The sequence below is a fragment of the Brachypodium distachyon genome, chromosome 1 (genome assembly GCF_000005505.3).
Source record: "Brachypodium distachyon strain Bd21 chromosome 1, Brachypodium_distachyon_v3.0, whole genome shotgun sequence".
NCBI classification, from domain to species: Eukaryota; Viridiplantae; Streptophyta; class Magnoliopsida; order Poales; family Poaceae; genus Brachypodium; species Brachypodium distachyon.
The window spans coordinates 70,616,043-70,630,889 of NC_016131.3; the positions used below are offsets into that span (position 1 = coordinate 70,616,043).

At 47.1% G+C, this 14,847-nt stretch overlaps 1 protein-coding gene and 1 long non-coding RNA gene across 3 annotated transcripts; both read left to right on the forward strand.

Annotated features, from left to right (window-relative positions):
- Positions 1-1,820: 1,820 nt before the first annotated feature.
- On the forward strand, positions 1,821-5,472 carry LOC104581855. 2 transcript variants are annotated; one of them, XM_010230798.3, is made up of 11 exons: positions 1,821-2,726; positions 2,874-3,182; positions 3,799-3,906; positions 4,003-4,044; positions 4,124-4,222; positions 4,307-4,390; positions 4,518-4,634; positions 4,735-4,767; positions 4,859-4,912; positions 5,001-5,074; positions 5,175-5,472. In XM_010230798.3, exons 1-11 carry the CDS (start codon positions 1,875-1,877, stop codon positions 5,191-5,193), a joined length of 1,791 nt encoding a protein of 596 aa, XP_010229100.1. In that variant the 5' UTR covers positions 1,821-1,874; the 3' UTR covers positions 5,194-5,472. The 2 variants fall into 2 exon arrangements, with proteins under 2 accessions (XP_010229100.1, XP_024312648.1); XM_024456880.1 differs by lacking the exon at positions 3,799-3,906.
- Positions 5,473-6,323: 851 nt separating this feature from the next.
- Positions 6,324-8,902, forward strand: LOC104581856. Its single transcript, XR_001406165.2, has 3 exons — positions 6,324-6,902; positions 6,986-8,370; positions 8,460-8,902. It is a non-coding gene; the product is annotated as an uncharacterized LOC104581856 (long non-coding RNA).
- Positions 8,903-14,847: the final 5,945 nt, after the last annotated feature.

The window sequence follows — 14,847 nt, forward strand, 5'->3', positions numbered from 1 at the left end:
TCATACTTAGGAACATAGCCATGCACCCTCCCGGGACAATCTATTTGTTCGCACTCCATTGTCAGATATTTTTGTGAAGAGGCTGTTGTTTTGAAAACCCTTTGCGTGGACATTGCCCAAGCAATTATCGCATCCTGCAGATGTTTCTTGTCAGGAAATCTGGCACCCTTTGCAATGTTGTTCTGATGATATTGCCATGCAGAGTCGTGCCCATCGTTCACGGTCATAACTGAAGAGAAGTCCTGATTCCATGATGCAGGAATCGGCACCTCCTCTTCGTCCGACTCATGAGACTCATCGTCATAAGAACTACGACCATCTGTATCTTCATCCTCCATCTGGTTCTGCAAGTGACTATCTTCTTCGTCCACATCTGCCTCGCCAGTGTACTCATCCTCTCCTACTGCCCCGGAGCTCTGGCCTGATTCATAACCACCACCTCCAGCATTCGACACAGAGTTTGCATTGGACAAGTCATAACTTGATTCGTCCTCGCCTTCAGCTGGATTGGTCTCATGAGCGACAACCTGGATTAAGGCGACAGGTGTAGTTCCCCTTTTCTCGCAACTTTCTAACCAGCGCACCCACTTTGATGTCCGGTCTATCGGCCTCAAAACCCAGAAAATATTTGAACTTGACTTGGTCCACAATGCTTGCACACGGACGGTGTATGTTTCAGGATTGAGCGCTAAACATCCTACCAACCATTCCTGCAACTGACTAAACGTCCATGTTTGAGGGGCCGTTAGATCCAACTCCACATACTTAAACTGACTCAGATCAGTTCCGTGCTCGGTTGTTAAGACAGTACCAGAACCGTAGTAAAAAACAAATTTCTCTGCACCGGACATCTCTGATGCCTAAAAAATTGTTTAGACGCGTCAAATACTAAGCAGTACGGCATATAAAAAATATTAGGACGCGTCAAATACTAAGCAGTACGGTATAAAAAAAAATCTAGTCTATCAAAACATATTACTACCGGCCATAATATTTAAACGCATCAAATACTAAGCAGTACGACATTAACCGTTGTCCAAAATAATGACCACTACCAAACACTAAAACATACTTCTATATATACCTACACACGTATCCTCATAAACATATACATTATAAGATAAATACGTGAGAGATTAGGATTTACTCTTGAAGCGTGTGAACCCAACCTTGAGCAGCCTCACATTCACTGGATGAGCACCACCACCATTGCTCCAACTTTGCACCACAAAATTAGCTCTACATGGCTTATGAAAACAGTAGATCGAGGTGTCTTTGGGTGCCAACTAGGTAGGGGATGCGATTTTGTGGGTTAAATGGGATCAAAATGCATTAATTTGGGCTAGAAAATTGAGGCATTTGAGGAGAAAAGGAAGAACAGAAGAAGAACGAAGAGGAAGGAGCGGGGGGGGGCACGGGCTCGGTCTGGGCGTCTGGCTTGGCTCGCGCACGCGCACGGGAGGAAGGTGGGAAGGGATGAAGGGAAAGGAAAAAAGAAAGATTCCGGAGGCCCTGACCCATCAGCCCCCTTTCAGCCACGGCTAGGCCGACTGGCCAGTCGGTCCCGACGTACCCAACTGGGCTTCAGTCGGTCTTGGCCAAGCCGACAGCCTCGTGCGGGACCCAGGCTCTGCGCAGCCGGCCTGCAGTCGGCCTGGGCCAGGCCGACTGGTCCTAATTGGTTTCGGCCAGGCAGACTGGATTCAACCGGCCTCGGCCTGGCCGATGCCGTATTATTTTTGAAAAACGCGTATTATTTTTAAAAATGATGAAAAAAATCATATTATTTAAAAAAAAGTTAGCTCCCAAATCCCCATCTCCACCGCTTTAGGCTCTCTCCCCTCCCATGGTTGATCAGGTTAGGGTTTCGAGGGATGCCACCGATACATCGTGCAAAGGGGGCGGCGGGCACGGACTCGAGTGGGGAGATGCTACACAAGAAGGCTCCTACGGTGGTCAGGAGCGGAGGGGTGCCGCCGTCGCACCGCGGAAAGGAGGCGGCGCGGTCGGGCTCGACTGGCGAGAATCTGCAGAAGGCTGCTACTGCCTCGAGCGGAGGGATGGCACCCATAAACGGCGCAAAGGAGGCGGCCCCGGCTGGCACGGGCTCAAGTCGGGAGATACTGCACAAGAAGGCTCCTACGGTGATCAGGAGCGGAAAGGGGGCGGTGCGGTCGGGCTCGACTGGGGAAATTCTGCAGAAGAAGGCTGCTACTACCTCGAGCGGAGGGGTGCTGCCAGTGCCGGTGGACACGGGCTCGATGCCGCCGATGAAGACTACGACGGCATCGAGCGGAGGATCGCAACCGCGGACGCATGCCCGAAAGGCCAAGACGGGCCTGCGCACAGAGAAGATGCCTTGGAATAGCAGCACCAAGGTGAATCCGACTATTGGTGCCAAAGACTCCGAACAATCTGCCGCCAAGCACCGTACAATCAAGGGGAAAGCACACGCAGTGTTGAGTGATGAAGAGAGACAGCACGAGATCGCTGCAAATAAGGCTTTACATGCCAGAGAAGAAGAAGAAGGCAGGCTTTTCATCCAAGAGCTGAATGAGTTGCGCCAGGGAGAGTATGTCAGCTTTGAGGAATTCGTTTCTTACGCTGAAAAGTTGGCTGCCTACCCTCCTTGGATTAATCTTAATGTTAAACTGGAAGATGAGGAGCTGATCCGTCGACTACACTGTCTACATGGACTATATCGCTTCAGATATTACAAATACAAGGTTCAATAGACATTTTAATCTATATCATTAGCTACCTATCGTCACATGTCATGTATTGTATTGTGCGCATTTACTTGTTCTATGCGACATGTGCTTGATAGTTTAACCTCCTGTTTGCATTAAGTTTGATCTTATGGGTCATCACAGTTGTCACAACGAGTGTCCAAGAAAGAGCTGCGTGCTGATAAATTGATAGAGGATAACCCTGGGGAAGAGGAAAAGGAAGATGGCACTACATTGAAAGAGGATAACCCCGAGGAAGAGGAAGAGGACACTAAATCGAAAGACGAATTCCTTCAGGACATTAATGAGGCGGATTGTACTCTGGAGTTTATTCAGAAGCAAGGATATTTCAACCGCTTCGTGGAAGACGGCACAGTGGATTGGTTTTTCCACCCTGATTACATCTACTGTGCTTCCCTGGATGACTACCAACGCCTTGTCCTTCGGAATTATGTGAGTTGTGTACTGATGCATGAATAGTCCTTAAATTTATACTTGAGGTTATTTGTATTAAAACAACTGTCTGGCCATGACGAACTTACAATAACATCGCAGTCTCCAAATCGATAATTTGATGAGTGACAATTGATTTGAAATCAGATGATATTTGCTAAATAATCTCTAGGTGATCTTGTTTTTTAAAAAGAAGGAGAAAAGAAAAGTATCAATCACAAAGAGATCTGAGTTCATGCTACCTTTAGTGACCTTAAGTAACCTTTGCCTTAAACAAAGTGTTCATAATGTTCTCATTAGTTTATCAGCCTGAAAACTGGCCATACCAACTAATTCAAATATAGTGAAAACCAAATAAATGTTCTTTCACCTTATTGCGCACGCTCGCCAGGTTTTTTTTTATGAACAGTTTAAATGTGTAATCGTTTTGTCTAAGTAACTGCTCAGCCTCTTTACCTGCCTATAAATATACTTTTTTTTGTAAGTAACTGAATTGTTTATCTGATAACTGCTAGTTGCTTCTTTAGTTCTTCAACAAATCTTTTTTAGAGTAAAGTTATTTTTTTTGTGGTTCTATTTTTTACAGCTATGGGTTTTCCCTGTATCCTTTATGTAGGGTGGTTATGAGTACGCCCGCTGGGCAGACTACCACAAATACTTGCAGACTTATAAGATGGAGCTAGAGTATCTAAAGTACTATGAGAAATTATCAAAGGACCTTAACGTATGAATCCCAGATCATGCTATGGAAATCTCTGTTTTCTTTGTCCAATACTTGATTTTTTTTTGGACTAACAGCCTTTTTTTTCTCTGGCAACAGTGGATGAAAAATTATCTACATATTGAGTATACATCTCCCAAGGTAATACGGCCATACATTTTTATTTGGAATGGCACTGTTATCTATACATGTTATAGCACCTTTTTAACTTGTTGTACAGTGGAAAATAATAACTTGCCGAGGAGATTACCAAGCACGTAAGATCGCTGCTACTGAGTTCACTGGGATTAGTTCAAAGTTCGCTCAAATTGGCTACTATGTAGGATCCTTCACATACATATTTTTTAATGTAGCTCACAATGTCTACTATGTAGTATCTAACAGTCTCGTTCTTTCTATTCAGGAGTTTCTAGATAACATTTGCACTTTGTATAGCGAGTTAGATGATCTGTATTTTGAGCTTTGGCATCGGGTCTGTCTGTTAATGGTTAGTACTCAGAACTGTGCGCCAGTCTTCCGCACAACTAATCAGCTATTTGATGGCTGCTTCCTTCTTTGTGCAAACACTTGACATGCTTACACCATTGCATTATTTTCCCTTGAATAATGTTCAGATAAGTTTCAAAGATGCTTTGAAGGAGGTTTATAATCTGAACAAGTTTCCATTACATCAACCCTTAATTAAACGTGCATTGGAGTTTGATAACACCTTGGAGTTTCTGGAACAGAAGGTGGGCTGTTTTACTCATAATAAATAATTTGCAGTTTTAACTTAATATTCCTCTATGTATATACATATATGCTTATCTCTTTTCATCTTCCTTCCTTCAGTTCAATGAATTCATGGATAACATTACCTCAGATGTAAGTACCGTCTTCTGTATGTCACACGCGATGCAAGTGAAATCTGCTGGAATATGTTCTTATATTTGATATCTGGTCTGGTTGCCTTTAGGATAAGAAGGATAAAGCTCCTCAGAAGTGGATTGCGGAGGCAGTTAAAAAACAGGTACCGTAATTTATGGAATTACATCTGTATCACTGTATGCATGCTTGTTGAAAGATAATTTACCAAGTGAAGTTCATTTCTTTTTCAGTTTGATATGCCAAAGACTTATGAGCAGTATATCAGAAAGAAGATAGGCATTGCCTGCGCTATTCGAATCGATGGGTATTTTCATAATTTTTCTGATAAAATTACCTGAATTTTCAGCCCTTCTAATTTGTGGATTGCCAAATTAGAGCTAACAGTGGATATATTACTTTTGCAGGATTGAAGCAATAGAATAAGATTCAAAAGAGCTGAGATGGTCGTCAATCAAGCATTTATCTGACTCTCCCTCGTCCTTTTGCTATTTCGCTGCACATGCCTGATTTCATATCCAGAATATACACTATTATAAGTAATTTCTGCTAAGTAGTTCTTCGTATGACGTTATTTTTTGTAAATGTTACTATATATATGCGGGCATACCAGGTGAAAACCATTGTAAAATTAGGATGTGAATAACTGACGCGCACTTGCATATGCCATTTCAGTATGTATGAATTTTAGTGCCTGTTCAGACATGACAGACGTGAAGTTCAGCAAAGTGAGACCATGGATATAAGTTGAACTGCTAGCAACACTAAAAGGTAAAATGCATCTGCGGCCCTTGAAGTTGCTAGCAACCTGAATTGGTCCTGGAAGTCGCATTCCGCCTTTTGGGTCCTTATACTTACGATGGACGTTCACATATGATCTTCATACTCCTGAAGTCGCACTCTGCCTTTTTGGTCCTTATACTTGCGTTGTACATTCATGTATGGTCTTCATACGGTGCCATATCGTATATTGACATCTTGGGCCGTACTGATATATCGGGCCCACAAGTAAGACCCGCGTGATGACTTGACTGATCGTTTTTTGTGGGAAAACCCCACTACTCTTTTGCGTCCACACATTTGAGGATACGTTGACCCTGTATTTTTGCAACTGCTCCAAACATGCCAGTATGCCAGTCATGGTTGTTTTTAGTATGCTTCTGCCGTATGGCCGCACTCAAGTAGTAATATGTATGCCCAGTCCATTGCCTATTCCATTACTAGTGGCCTGGTTGCGCCACGGCGCATAGACCAATCGTGGATTGGGGTTCACATATACAGTGACATTAAAAAAAAGTTATTTCCTCCATCCGAAACGTTTTAGTATTTGCACACATATCAAGTCAGTCCCCAGGCGGTGGCCTTTTGGATAAAGTTGCCCCCGAGTACATGGCCCCGGCTGCATTTGATTCAGATGCATTTGGAAGAAAGAAGGCGTGAGAAACTATTTTAATGCGGCACAAGGATCGATGGACTAAGAACGGAGGTAACCTGGAATTCAGGAAAAAAAAACCAATGCGCCTGGTACAAGAGGACGGGCCAGTTCATTTAAGGCGCCTAGCAAAACAGGACGGATGAAGTATTTAGAAACACACGAAGATATTGTAGAGTTTTAATATGTCCAAACAATACTTAGGAGCTGGCTTGAAATATTCAGTGCATTGAAGAGAGAGTCAATGAAGTTACTGATTAATTCTTTACTGTATCCTTGTCCGCTAAGATTAAGTGCAATATGGTGATATGGGCTCTCTCTTCCCAAGTCTCTCCGCCATGGACGACCTCCCATAATGGCGAACTCGCCCGGCCGCACCCAGCCGGAGCCATGGACGAGCTCCTCAGGCCGCACCTCGCTGGATCCGGACTCCCCCGGGAGCCACCCCGCCGGATCCGGGCTCCCCAGGCAGTGACCCCGCCGGATGGCCCTCGACCGAAGCAGATCATGGCACGCCTCGGCCTCGGCTCCATCTCTCTGGTACTCACTCTCCTTTTCGGTCTCTCCCTCGCTCGGTTTCCCTCACCCTCTCTCTTGCTGCATATTGCCGCCGCCGCCGTGGCCATTGGAGCACAAGCACATATCCTTGGCCTCTGTGCGCCGAATCCGGCCCCAGCTCCCCGCGAGCATTCTCTGTAAATTTGTGAGTATCTCTGTAATTCTTTTGATTTCTCGGTTAAAGTTTCGATGGCTATGTATACATATACTCATATATCACTGCATCAGGACTCCGACCTCTTACTTTTGTGTAATGGATGGAAAAGATAACAATGTGCACAAGGCAAGCTATTTGATTTTGGTCCATGCGTTCATCTTTTGGGGAATAGCTTCATGTAGTTTTTGCACTGTCCCAATTCAGGTTAGAGGGAGAGATTAGGTAAAAAACTAGACATCTGGATTACATTCACATACAGGGAGGACCGGCATCTCTAGATTTTTTTTCTCCGCCATAACTTCAGCGAGGGTTTGCAAGGTTAGTAATGTTTCAATCCTTGCATCCTTTCATTTTTTTTTAAAGCTTGCACCATTTTTTGCATATAGATTTGGAGCTAACCATATAGCAATATCGCCACGTTGCGATTCCAGGCTTTGCAATGCCAGGGTGCCAGTCAGAGGCAAATCTGTTTGCCCTTCCTATTCCACTATATTATGATTTCTTTTTTCCTTCAGTGCTTCTTCTCCTTGTTATTAGTTCGAAAGACTTCTTTTGTAAAATTGTTGCATGTTCTTTAATGGTAGTTTTAGTGTAGTTTTATTGCTTCTAATGAGAAGTCATCGGACAATGTCCCCACTATTAATTAGCCTTTTTTTAACAAATCATGTTGCTTTAAAGTCAATTGTTTTGTCTTTTCGATATCCTGCAATGTTAAAGAATTTTGTTACTTCAAAACCTGATTGTTTAATCTTCTTGAAAATAGCCCCAGGTTAACAAATTGTTTTGTTTCTAGCTCAATTTTTTTAAGCTGTTGCAGTCCATGTAGCTCTTAATTACTTTGTGATTGTTAAGGACTTGGTGTTAACAAGACATCTCAACATAATCCGGTCCTTCATAGGTCCAATACTACTTCATGTCTTTTATTTTGTTAGCTTGAACTTAATATTGGTGGTCAAAAGTGCACACACATGCACATGCCATCATTTTCAGCTAGAGATATGTAGCCTGCAGGCACACCTTTCATTAATTATGGTCCAGAGATTCAGGTATATGTTATTTTCATACTGTACAATGATTAAGATGTATCATTAGATGATCTTCCCCTGCAGGCATCTTTTGTCTCATGGTATAATTCTTTCTGCTTATGTGATCCTCATATTTAAAGTTAATTTCGTTGCTTCTCTTTTGTTGCAACGGCCAGCACTCTTATGCATGTTTGGTAAACTACAGTCTGGATGGTTGCATATATGCCAGCCATAGTTGCCTCCCTCTTCGCTATTTTCTACCTTGTTGATAACCTCATTGGCATCCAATAACCTGAAGATGATGTCTCGATAGATGTCTCACGATGTGTATAATTGTTGTGTCTTCAGTTGGTTTACTATGACATTTTAAATATCTTCGATAAGATCAACGTGACATTTCCCTTGGCCTTCTTGGTTGCATGGTTGCTCAGGTGGTTATTCACATTGTTATGTTATTATTATAATTGTGGCTTTTATTTCTCAATGATACTTACCACGCTAATTGTGGCACTATTTGCAGACTAAGGTCAAATCAAAGACGTGATTGGTCAGATGCAAGATTGTTGTCAATGGAACAACCTCAGATAGAAGATGATGCCTTTTGTTGTATGATGACTCCAATTGGAAATAAATTTGTTACAGGGATGGGTGCTTACATTCATCTGAAACTTGCATGCTCAGGGGGCTACCTTGATCATTTGCTAGGAAAAAGGGTCTCAAGCACAAGAAGGAGCATGTTTCATGATAGAAGCATACTAGAACCGTACTGGAAACCTCTTTATTTTTTAACTTAATTGTGTTTCATGATTCTAGGTTGGTATTCTTTTTAGGTATAAGAGCAGAGCAGCTTGATTTTGTTGTATATGTTTGTCAACTTGTATATATGGTTATTAAAAACACTCTGTGTCAGTAATACTGAATGCAATTGCCAAATAATGAAGGCACACAAGATACATAAGATTATCTATTTTGTCGAACCATAGTGCACATCACATGTGATGAGCCATGGTTGTTTTCAATGCTTTCATTGTAGTCGTGTGATATTGTAATGTTATATTTATCACCACATTTAAATAGGACGAGAAGTTTGTTACTTTGTAATTAATATAGATCTAAATTTTAATAGAATGATTGTGAATACACCTAAAACATGAAAGAAGTAAAAGAAAAGGTTCCAGGGCACACGCCTGAAAGCATATTAAATTTTACGGCTTGGCATGTCGATTTATACAATTTGAGAAGTTTTTTAAATAAATAGACGAATTATGTTAAGCAAACATGTTGACGGTGCAGCGAAGCGCGCCTATTCGTCTAGTTTATGTTGAGTTGGAGGAAAGAGAAGAGGAGAAAGAAGTGGAGTGGACTCTTAACCAGTACTTCCTTTGATCCATAAAGTACAAAGTTGTACTAAATCAACAACACTTACGGACATCTCCAACAAGAGGTAGCAAGTACTTATATTCTCTCACTTATTTTTCGGTTGAGGTGGAACAAAAAGTGAAGAGATGGTATGCCGCAAAAGTAACAACTTTGACACAAGAACCAAGAATGAGAAATTATAGTATAATAGTGAAAAAAGTACGTCATTTGGGTCCAAACTGAAAAAGCAATGAAGAGAGAGAGAGAGAAAAATGAGTAGAAGAGAGGGGGAACTAAGTACCAGCTGTTGGTGACTGTTGTTGGGGATGTCCTTGTTATGGATCAAAGAGAGTAGTAGCCAGCTGCAACATGTGTTCCTAGGCACTCCGTGAAACTGCAACGTGATCGTACTATTAATAAAATACCATTGTGTTCTAATATAATAAAATCCTTACATGGGCCGGGCCGCGATCCTACGTGGCAACGATCAAGTCAACGAATTCCAAAAACCGGTCAAATTGCCAACAAGGCATAACCATGCCAACTAAGCACCGGTCAAAGGAGTCAAAGGGTCAAGCCCCCCATGCCATGGTCAAAGGAGATAGAGTAGGGGCCAAGAAAGCTCTAGGAGTGGATTTACGACTTTACCCTCACTTTTCCTCTCCCTCAAGGGTAGCCATGGTCTTTTGTCATGGACTCCTAAGCTATAAATACCCCCCATGGGGCATGTATCATTCACTCTCCATTGGAATAAGATCAAAGGGGAGAGGACTAGAGCAACTCAAGGAGCCTGCTCTCGAGTGCTTGGGTCAAGCCTAGTCTCGACTCGACCTCGGGGACGCGACTTGGGAAGCCTAGTTTCGAGGTTCCGGGCCGTCTAGTACGACCTCGACTAGAAGTAGAGGGATCGGGTTAGAGTTTCGAGGGTATCCCAACCTCGCTACTTGGAAAGACAAGTTCGGCCCAAGTCCGAGGTGGCCCCTACAGATCTCTCGCTATAGGTGACTTGGGAAGACGAGTTTGGCCCAAGCGCTTGGCTAACGACCCCCTCGAAGCCTCTCCTAACATAGGACTAAGTCGTACCCGCAGGGTCGACCGAACCTATTCAAAAAATATCGACGTGTCAACACTTCCCAAGTGTACAGCAACCTTCGCCATAAGGCCGGCGTACACCCCTACATATTATTCCCGCATTTGTGCCATCGTGCATTGGCATCCTGTACTCCTGTCGTTTTCTAGAACAACAACAGTGGCGCCGACCGTGGGGAACCCTCGCCGCAATTAAAGATTTGATGGCACCGACGAAGCCTACTTCATCGAGTGTCCAACTTGCCGCGAAATCTACACGGTTACAAACGAAGAAAGCAAGCACCTCGGGAGCTCCTGAGGAAGGAGAAATTCTCACCAATCTGGCCGTCGCCGCAAGAATGGGCGCCACGACGGAGGTTGTGGCCGTACCCCCGCTCCCGGCCGTCCCCGAAGGAGCCGAAGCACTCGGAACCGTCGTAGGCGGTCCTTCGGTCCTCACCGACATGCTGGCAAGGATCGGCGAGCTACCTGTGGTTACCGCCCCCGCAAGGGACGCGAAACTTGGTATGCCTCGTTCGATGGGCTTCGTGCCACCTCCCCTGCAACCGGTGGTCACCTTGGGGCTCCTTGGTACCACCCATATTGGGGACTTCCGCCGCATGGCGCTCTCCAAGTCGCACACGCTCCGAATCAACCTCGCTTTGTGAGCGCCCAGCAAGCGCCCCTTGTTCCCCCGCCGGGGCCGAACAAGGTGGCAACCAAGCTCCGCCTCAAGGTGCGCCCTGCGGGGATCGAGATCCCAGCGTGCACGGAAACGAGCAAGCGGCGGAGTTCGGAGCCCTCGCCGGCGATGAAAGAAATCCTCACCGACGCTCCGACCCCCCAAGAAGACGCTGAGATCCCTCTCCGAGTGACCCTTCCAGCAACGAAAGCAACCCCGACGAAGGAGAATCGCGTCGCCGGAAAAGCCAGAAGGGCCGACCATCTTGTAACCCGCTCACGCGGGAGATCCAAGACGCAGCTTTCCCTCCAAGGTTCAAGCCGCCGATGATAAGACCGTACGACCGAGAGTCCAACCCTCTTCAATTCCTGGACGTCTACTCCACCGCCATACAAGCGGCAGGTGGAGGCCCCACCGAGATGTGCAACCTTTTTCCGCTCGCGCTCACCGGGATGGCGCAAACCTGGTTTTATAACCTGCGGAAGAATTCCTTGCATTCGTGGGAGCGCCTCCAGGAGGTCTTCATCGCCAACTTCCAGGGGAATTTCAAAGAACCCATGCAAGCTCACGAGCTTTATGCCGTGAAACAAAGGCCGGGAGAGTCCCTCCGAAGCTTCTTTCATCGCTTTGCGAAGGTCCGGAGCCAAATCGCCAACCCGCCTTCGACGACCGTGATCGACGCTTGCATGCAAGGCCTTCTCCAAGGGGAAGTGAATCGCGCTCTAAGTCGCAATCCTCCAAAGACGACCGAAGAGCTCTACCGAATCTTGCAAGAATACGCTCGGGACGAAGATGGAGACATCGCCAAGAAGGACACACCACGCGGCGCGCCCGAAGGGACTCCCTCGTCAGATCAGCCCCAGGCGTCCGCACCACCTTCCAAGAGGAAGAGGAGGCGGGGGAAGAAGGCGCCCGGCGACCAAGCTCGAAAGATCTTCGCCGTCGAAGGGCAAAACTCGTCCCAAAAGACTTGGCAGCCCAAGAAGCCTCCTCACCCCGCCGAGAGAGGCACCGGAAGATGCCTCATCCACAACTCGGCAAGCCACAGCACCGAACAGTGCAATACCCTCATTGCAGCTCATGAAGAGTTCCAAGCACGAATGCAGGCCCGACGCAAGGACGAGAAGGCGCCCGAGGCCCCGCGCCCCGCCAATGTCATCCTTGCCGACCCTGCGCCCAAGGAAGAGAACCTCCCGTTTGAAGAACCCGCTCACCATGTCGGGGTGATACTCGAGGGCTCCGCCACAGGCCGGGGGTCAAAGAGACAACGCAAGGAGTATGCGCGCGAAGTCAACGTCGTCGGAACCTTCACTCCAACGCCACCACCCAAGTGGGCGAGTGTACCCATTTCCTTCACCGAAGAAGACGCTAAGGGGATTCGCTTCCAACGCGACGACGCCCTCTTCGTAACGGCCATCGTCTCAAATTGCGAACTCAAGAAAATACTTGTGGATGGCAGAAGCTCCGCAAACATCTTGTACCTGAGCACGCTAAAGAAGCTGATGGAGCCGCAAGGAGGATACAAGAACGGTTCCTTGCAACCGTCGCTTTACCCCCTAACCGGCTTCGTCCCAAGCAAGCCATCCAGCCACTCGGCCAAATTGAGCTCCTCACAACCTTCGGGGATGCCACTAATCATCGGACCGAGCTCGTGCGCTTCGACGTGGTGGACATGGAGGCCTCCTTCAACGGCATCCTTAGCAGGACGACCCTGAACCGCCTCTGCGCTGCCGTCCACCACAACTTCCTATGCATGAAGATCCCGGGCCCAAAAGGCGTGATCACGGTCCGTGGTGAGCAATCCTCCGATAGGAAGACGCTATATCGCCACGAGACTAAGTGCGCCGAGAAGGGAGAAGCGTCCAAAAGCGTCCACATGCTCTCGGACACAGAGGAGTCCAAGTCCGATCACCCGGAACGCTACATCCCTAGGCCCCTTCCCGAGGGAGAGCTTAAGGAGATACACGTCTCCGACAACGACGCCACGCGCATCGTGAAGATCGGAGCCGACCTCTCGATCGAACTCGAGAAGAAGCTCATTGACCTACTCCGGGAGAACTCTGACCTTTTCGCTTGGTCTCCCTCCGACATGGGAGGAGTCTCACGCGACGTCATGGAGCATCGACTCACCGTAAGGCCCGACAAGGCGCCCGTGAAGCAAAAACTCCGGAAACTCTCCATGGAGCGAAGTGAGGTCATCAAGCAAGAAATTGCAAAGCTCTCCGAGGCCGGACTCATCCGAGAAGTTTGGCACCCCGAGTGGTTGGCCAATCCGGTCTTGGTGAAGAAAGCCAACGGCAAGTGACGGATGTGTGTCGACTTCATCAACCTGAACAAGGCATGCCCCAAGGACGACTACCCTCTCCCGCAGATCGACCAGCTAGTCGACTCCACAGCGGGATGCGAGAGGTTGAGCTTCTTGGACGCCTATTCAGGGTATCATCAAGTCCACATGGCAAAGGAAGACGAGGAGAAGACCAGCTTCATCACTCCTATTGGCACCTTCTGCTATCATAGAATGCCTTAAGGTTTAAGAAACGCCGGTGCGACCTTCCAACGTCTCGTCAGCCTTATCCTCAAAGGGCAATTGGGGAGAAACGCCTAAGTCTATGTTGATGACGCCGTCATCAAGATTCAAGCGGCGAGTACCTATCCCGAAGACCTGCAAGAAACCTTCAACAACCTCCGCAAATACGGCGTGAAGCTCCGAGAAGTGCGTGTTCGGAGTTCGAGGAGGAAAACTCTTGGGTTTCCTCATCTCCCAACTGGGGATCGAGGCCAACCCGGAAAAAATCCGGGCCATCCTAGAGATGGAAGCTCCTCGCTCTGTCAAAGATGTGCAACGCCTAGCAGGGAGGATGGCGGCATTAGGACGATTCATCGCCCGATCAGTCGGGAAGGGTCTTCTTTTTTTCAAAGTCCTGAAGGGCCTCAACAACTTTGAGTGGACCGACGAAGCTCAAAAGGCTTTCGAGGAACTCAAGACTTACTTGTCGACTCCCCCACGAGCCCGAAGCAGGGAGAACCTTTGCTCCTATACCTCGCCGCGACTCCGGCGGCCGTAAGTGCAGCCCTCGTGAAGGAAGAAGATGGGTCGCAACGCCCGGTGTATTACGTGAGCGAAGCTTTGGGAGGAGCAAAGGGTCGATACACCCAGATCAAAAAGATCGTGTACGCCCTCCTCATGGCCTCTCGAAAGATCCGTCATTACTTCATGGGCCACACCATCATGGTGTCGACGACATTCCCCCTCAAAGAAGTCTTCGGCAACAAGGAAGCCACCGGGAGAATCACCAAATGGGCAACGGAACTGGCTCCCTTCTCGCTGGAGCTTACCGCGAGAACGGCTATAAAATTCCAGGTCCTCGCCGACTTCGTGGCCGAGTGGCATGCGCCGCAAGCCCCGCCCGAAGAGACGTCGCCCAAGACCGGGCCCCCCAAACCACATTGGATAATGAGGTTTGATGGCTCCAAGCGCCTCAACGGTGCCGGGGCTGGAGTCGTACTCATCAGCCCCGAAGGGAAGATCCTGGAGTACGCCGCCCACCTCGACTTCAACGCAACCAACAACATGGTGGAGTACGAAGCGCTCCTTCTTGGACTTCGGTTGGCTAAGGCCATGGGTGTTCGATGCCTTCTCATCCAAGGTGACTCCCAACTAGTGATAAACCAAATGGACAAGTCATATCAATGCCTTGATGAAAGGATGAAGAAGTATATTGAAGAAGTTCGCAAGATGGAACGGTACTTCCTGGGCATGGAGGCGCGACCATCCCACGAGGAGAAAATCACCTCGCCG

Excerpts from the sequence above, each read along its gene's own strand:
- LOC104581855 (XM_010230798.3), top strand. The coding sequence starts at position 1,875 with ATGCCACCGATACATCGTGCAAAGGGGGCGGCGGGCACGGACTCGAGT. Across the intron at positions 2,727-2,873 it reads TCAGATATTACAAATACAAG|TTGTCACAACGAGTGTCCAA; the intron begins GTTCAATAGACA and ends GGGTCATCACAG. Across the intron at positions 3,907-4,002 it reads AATTATCAAAGGACCTTAAC|TGGATGAAAAATTATCTACA; the intron begins GTATGAATCCCA and ends CTCTGGCAACAG.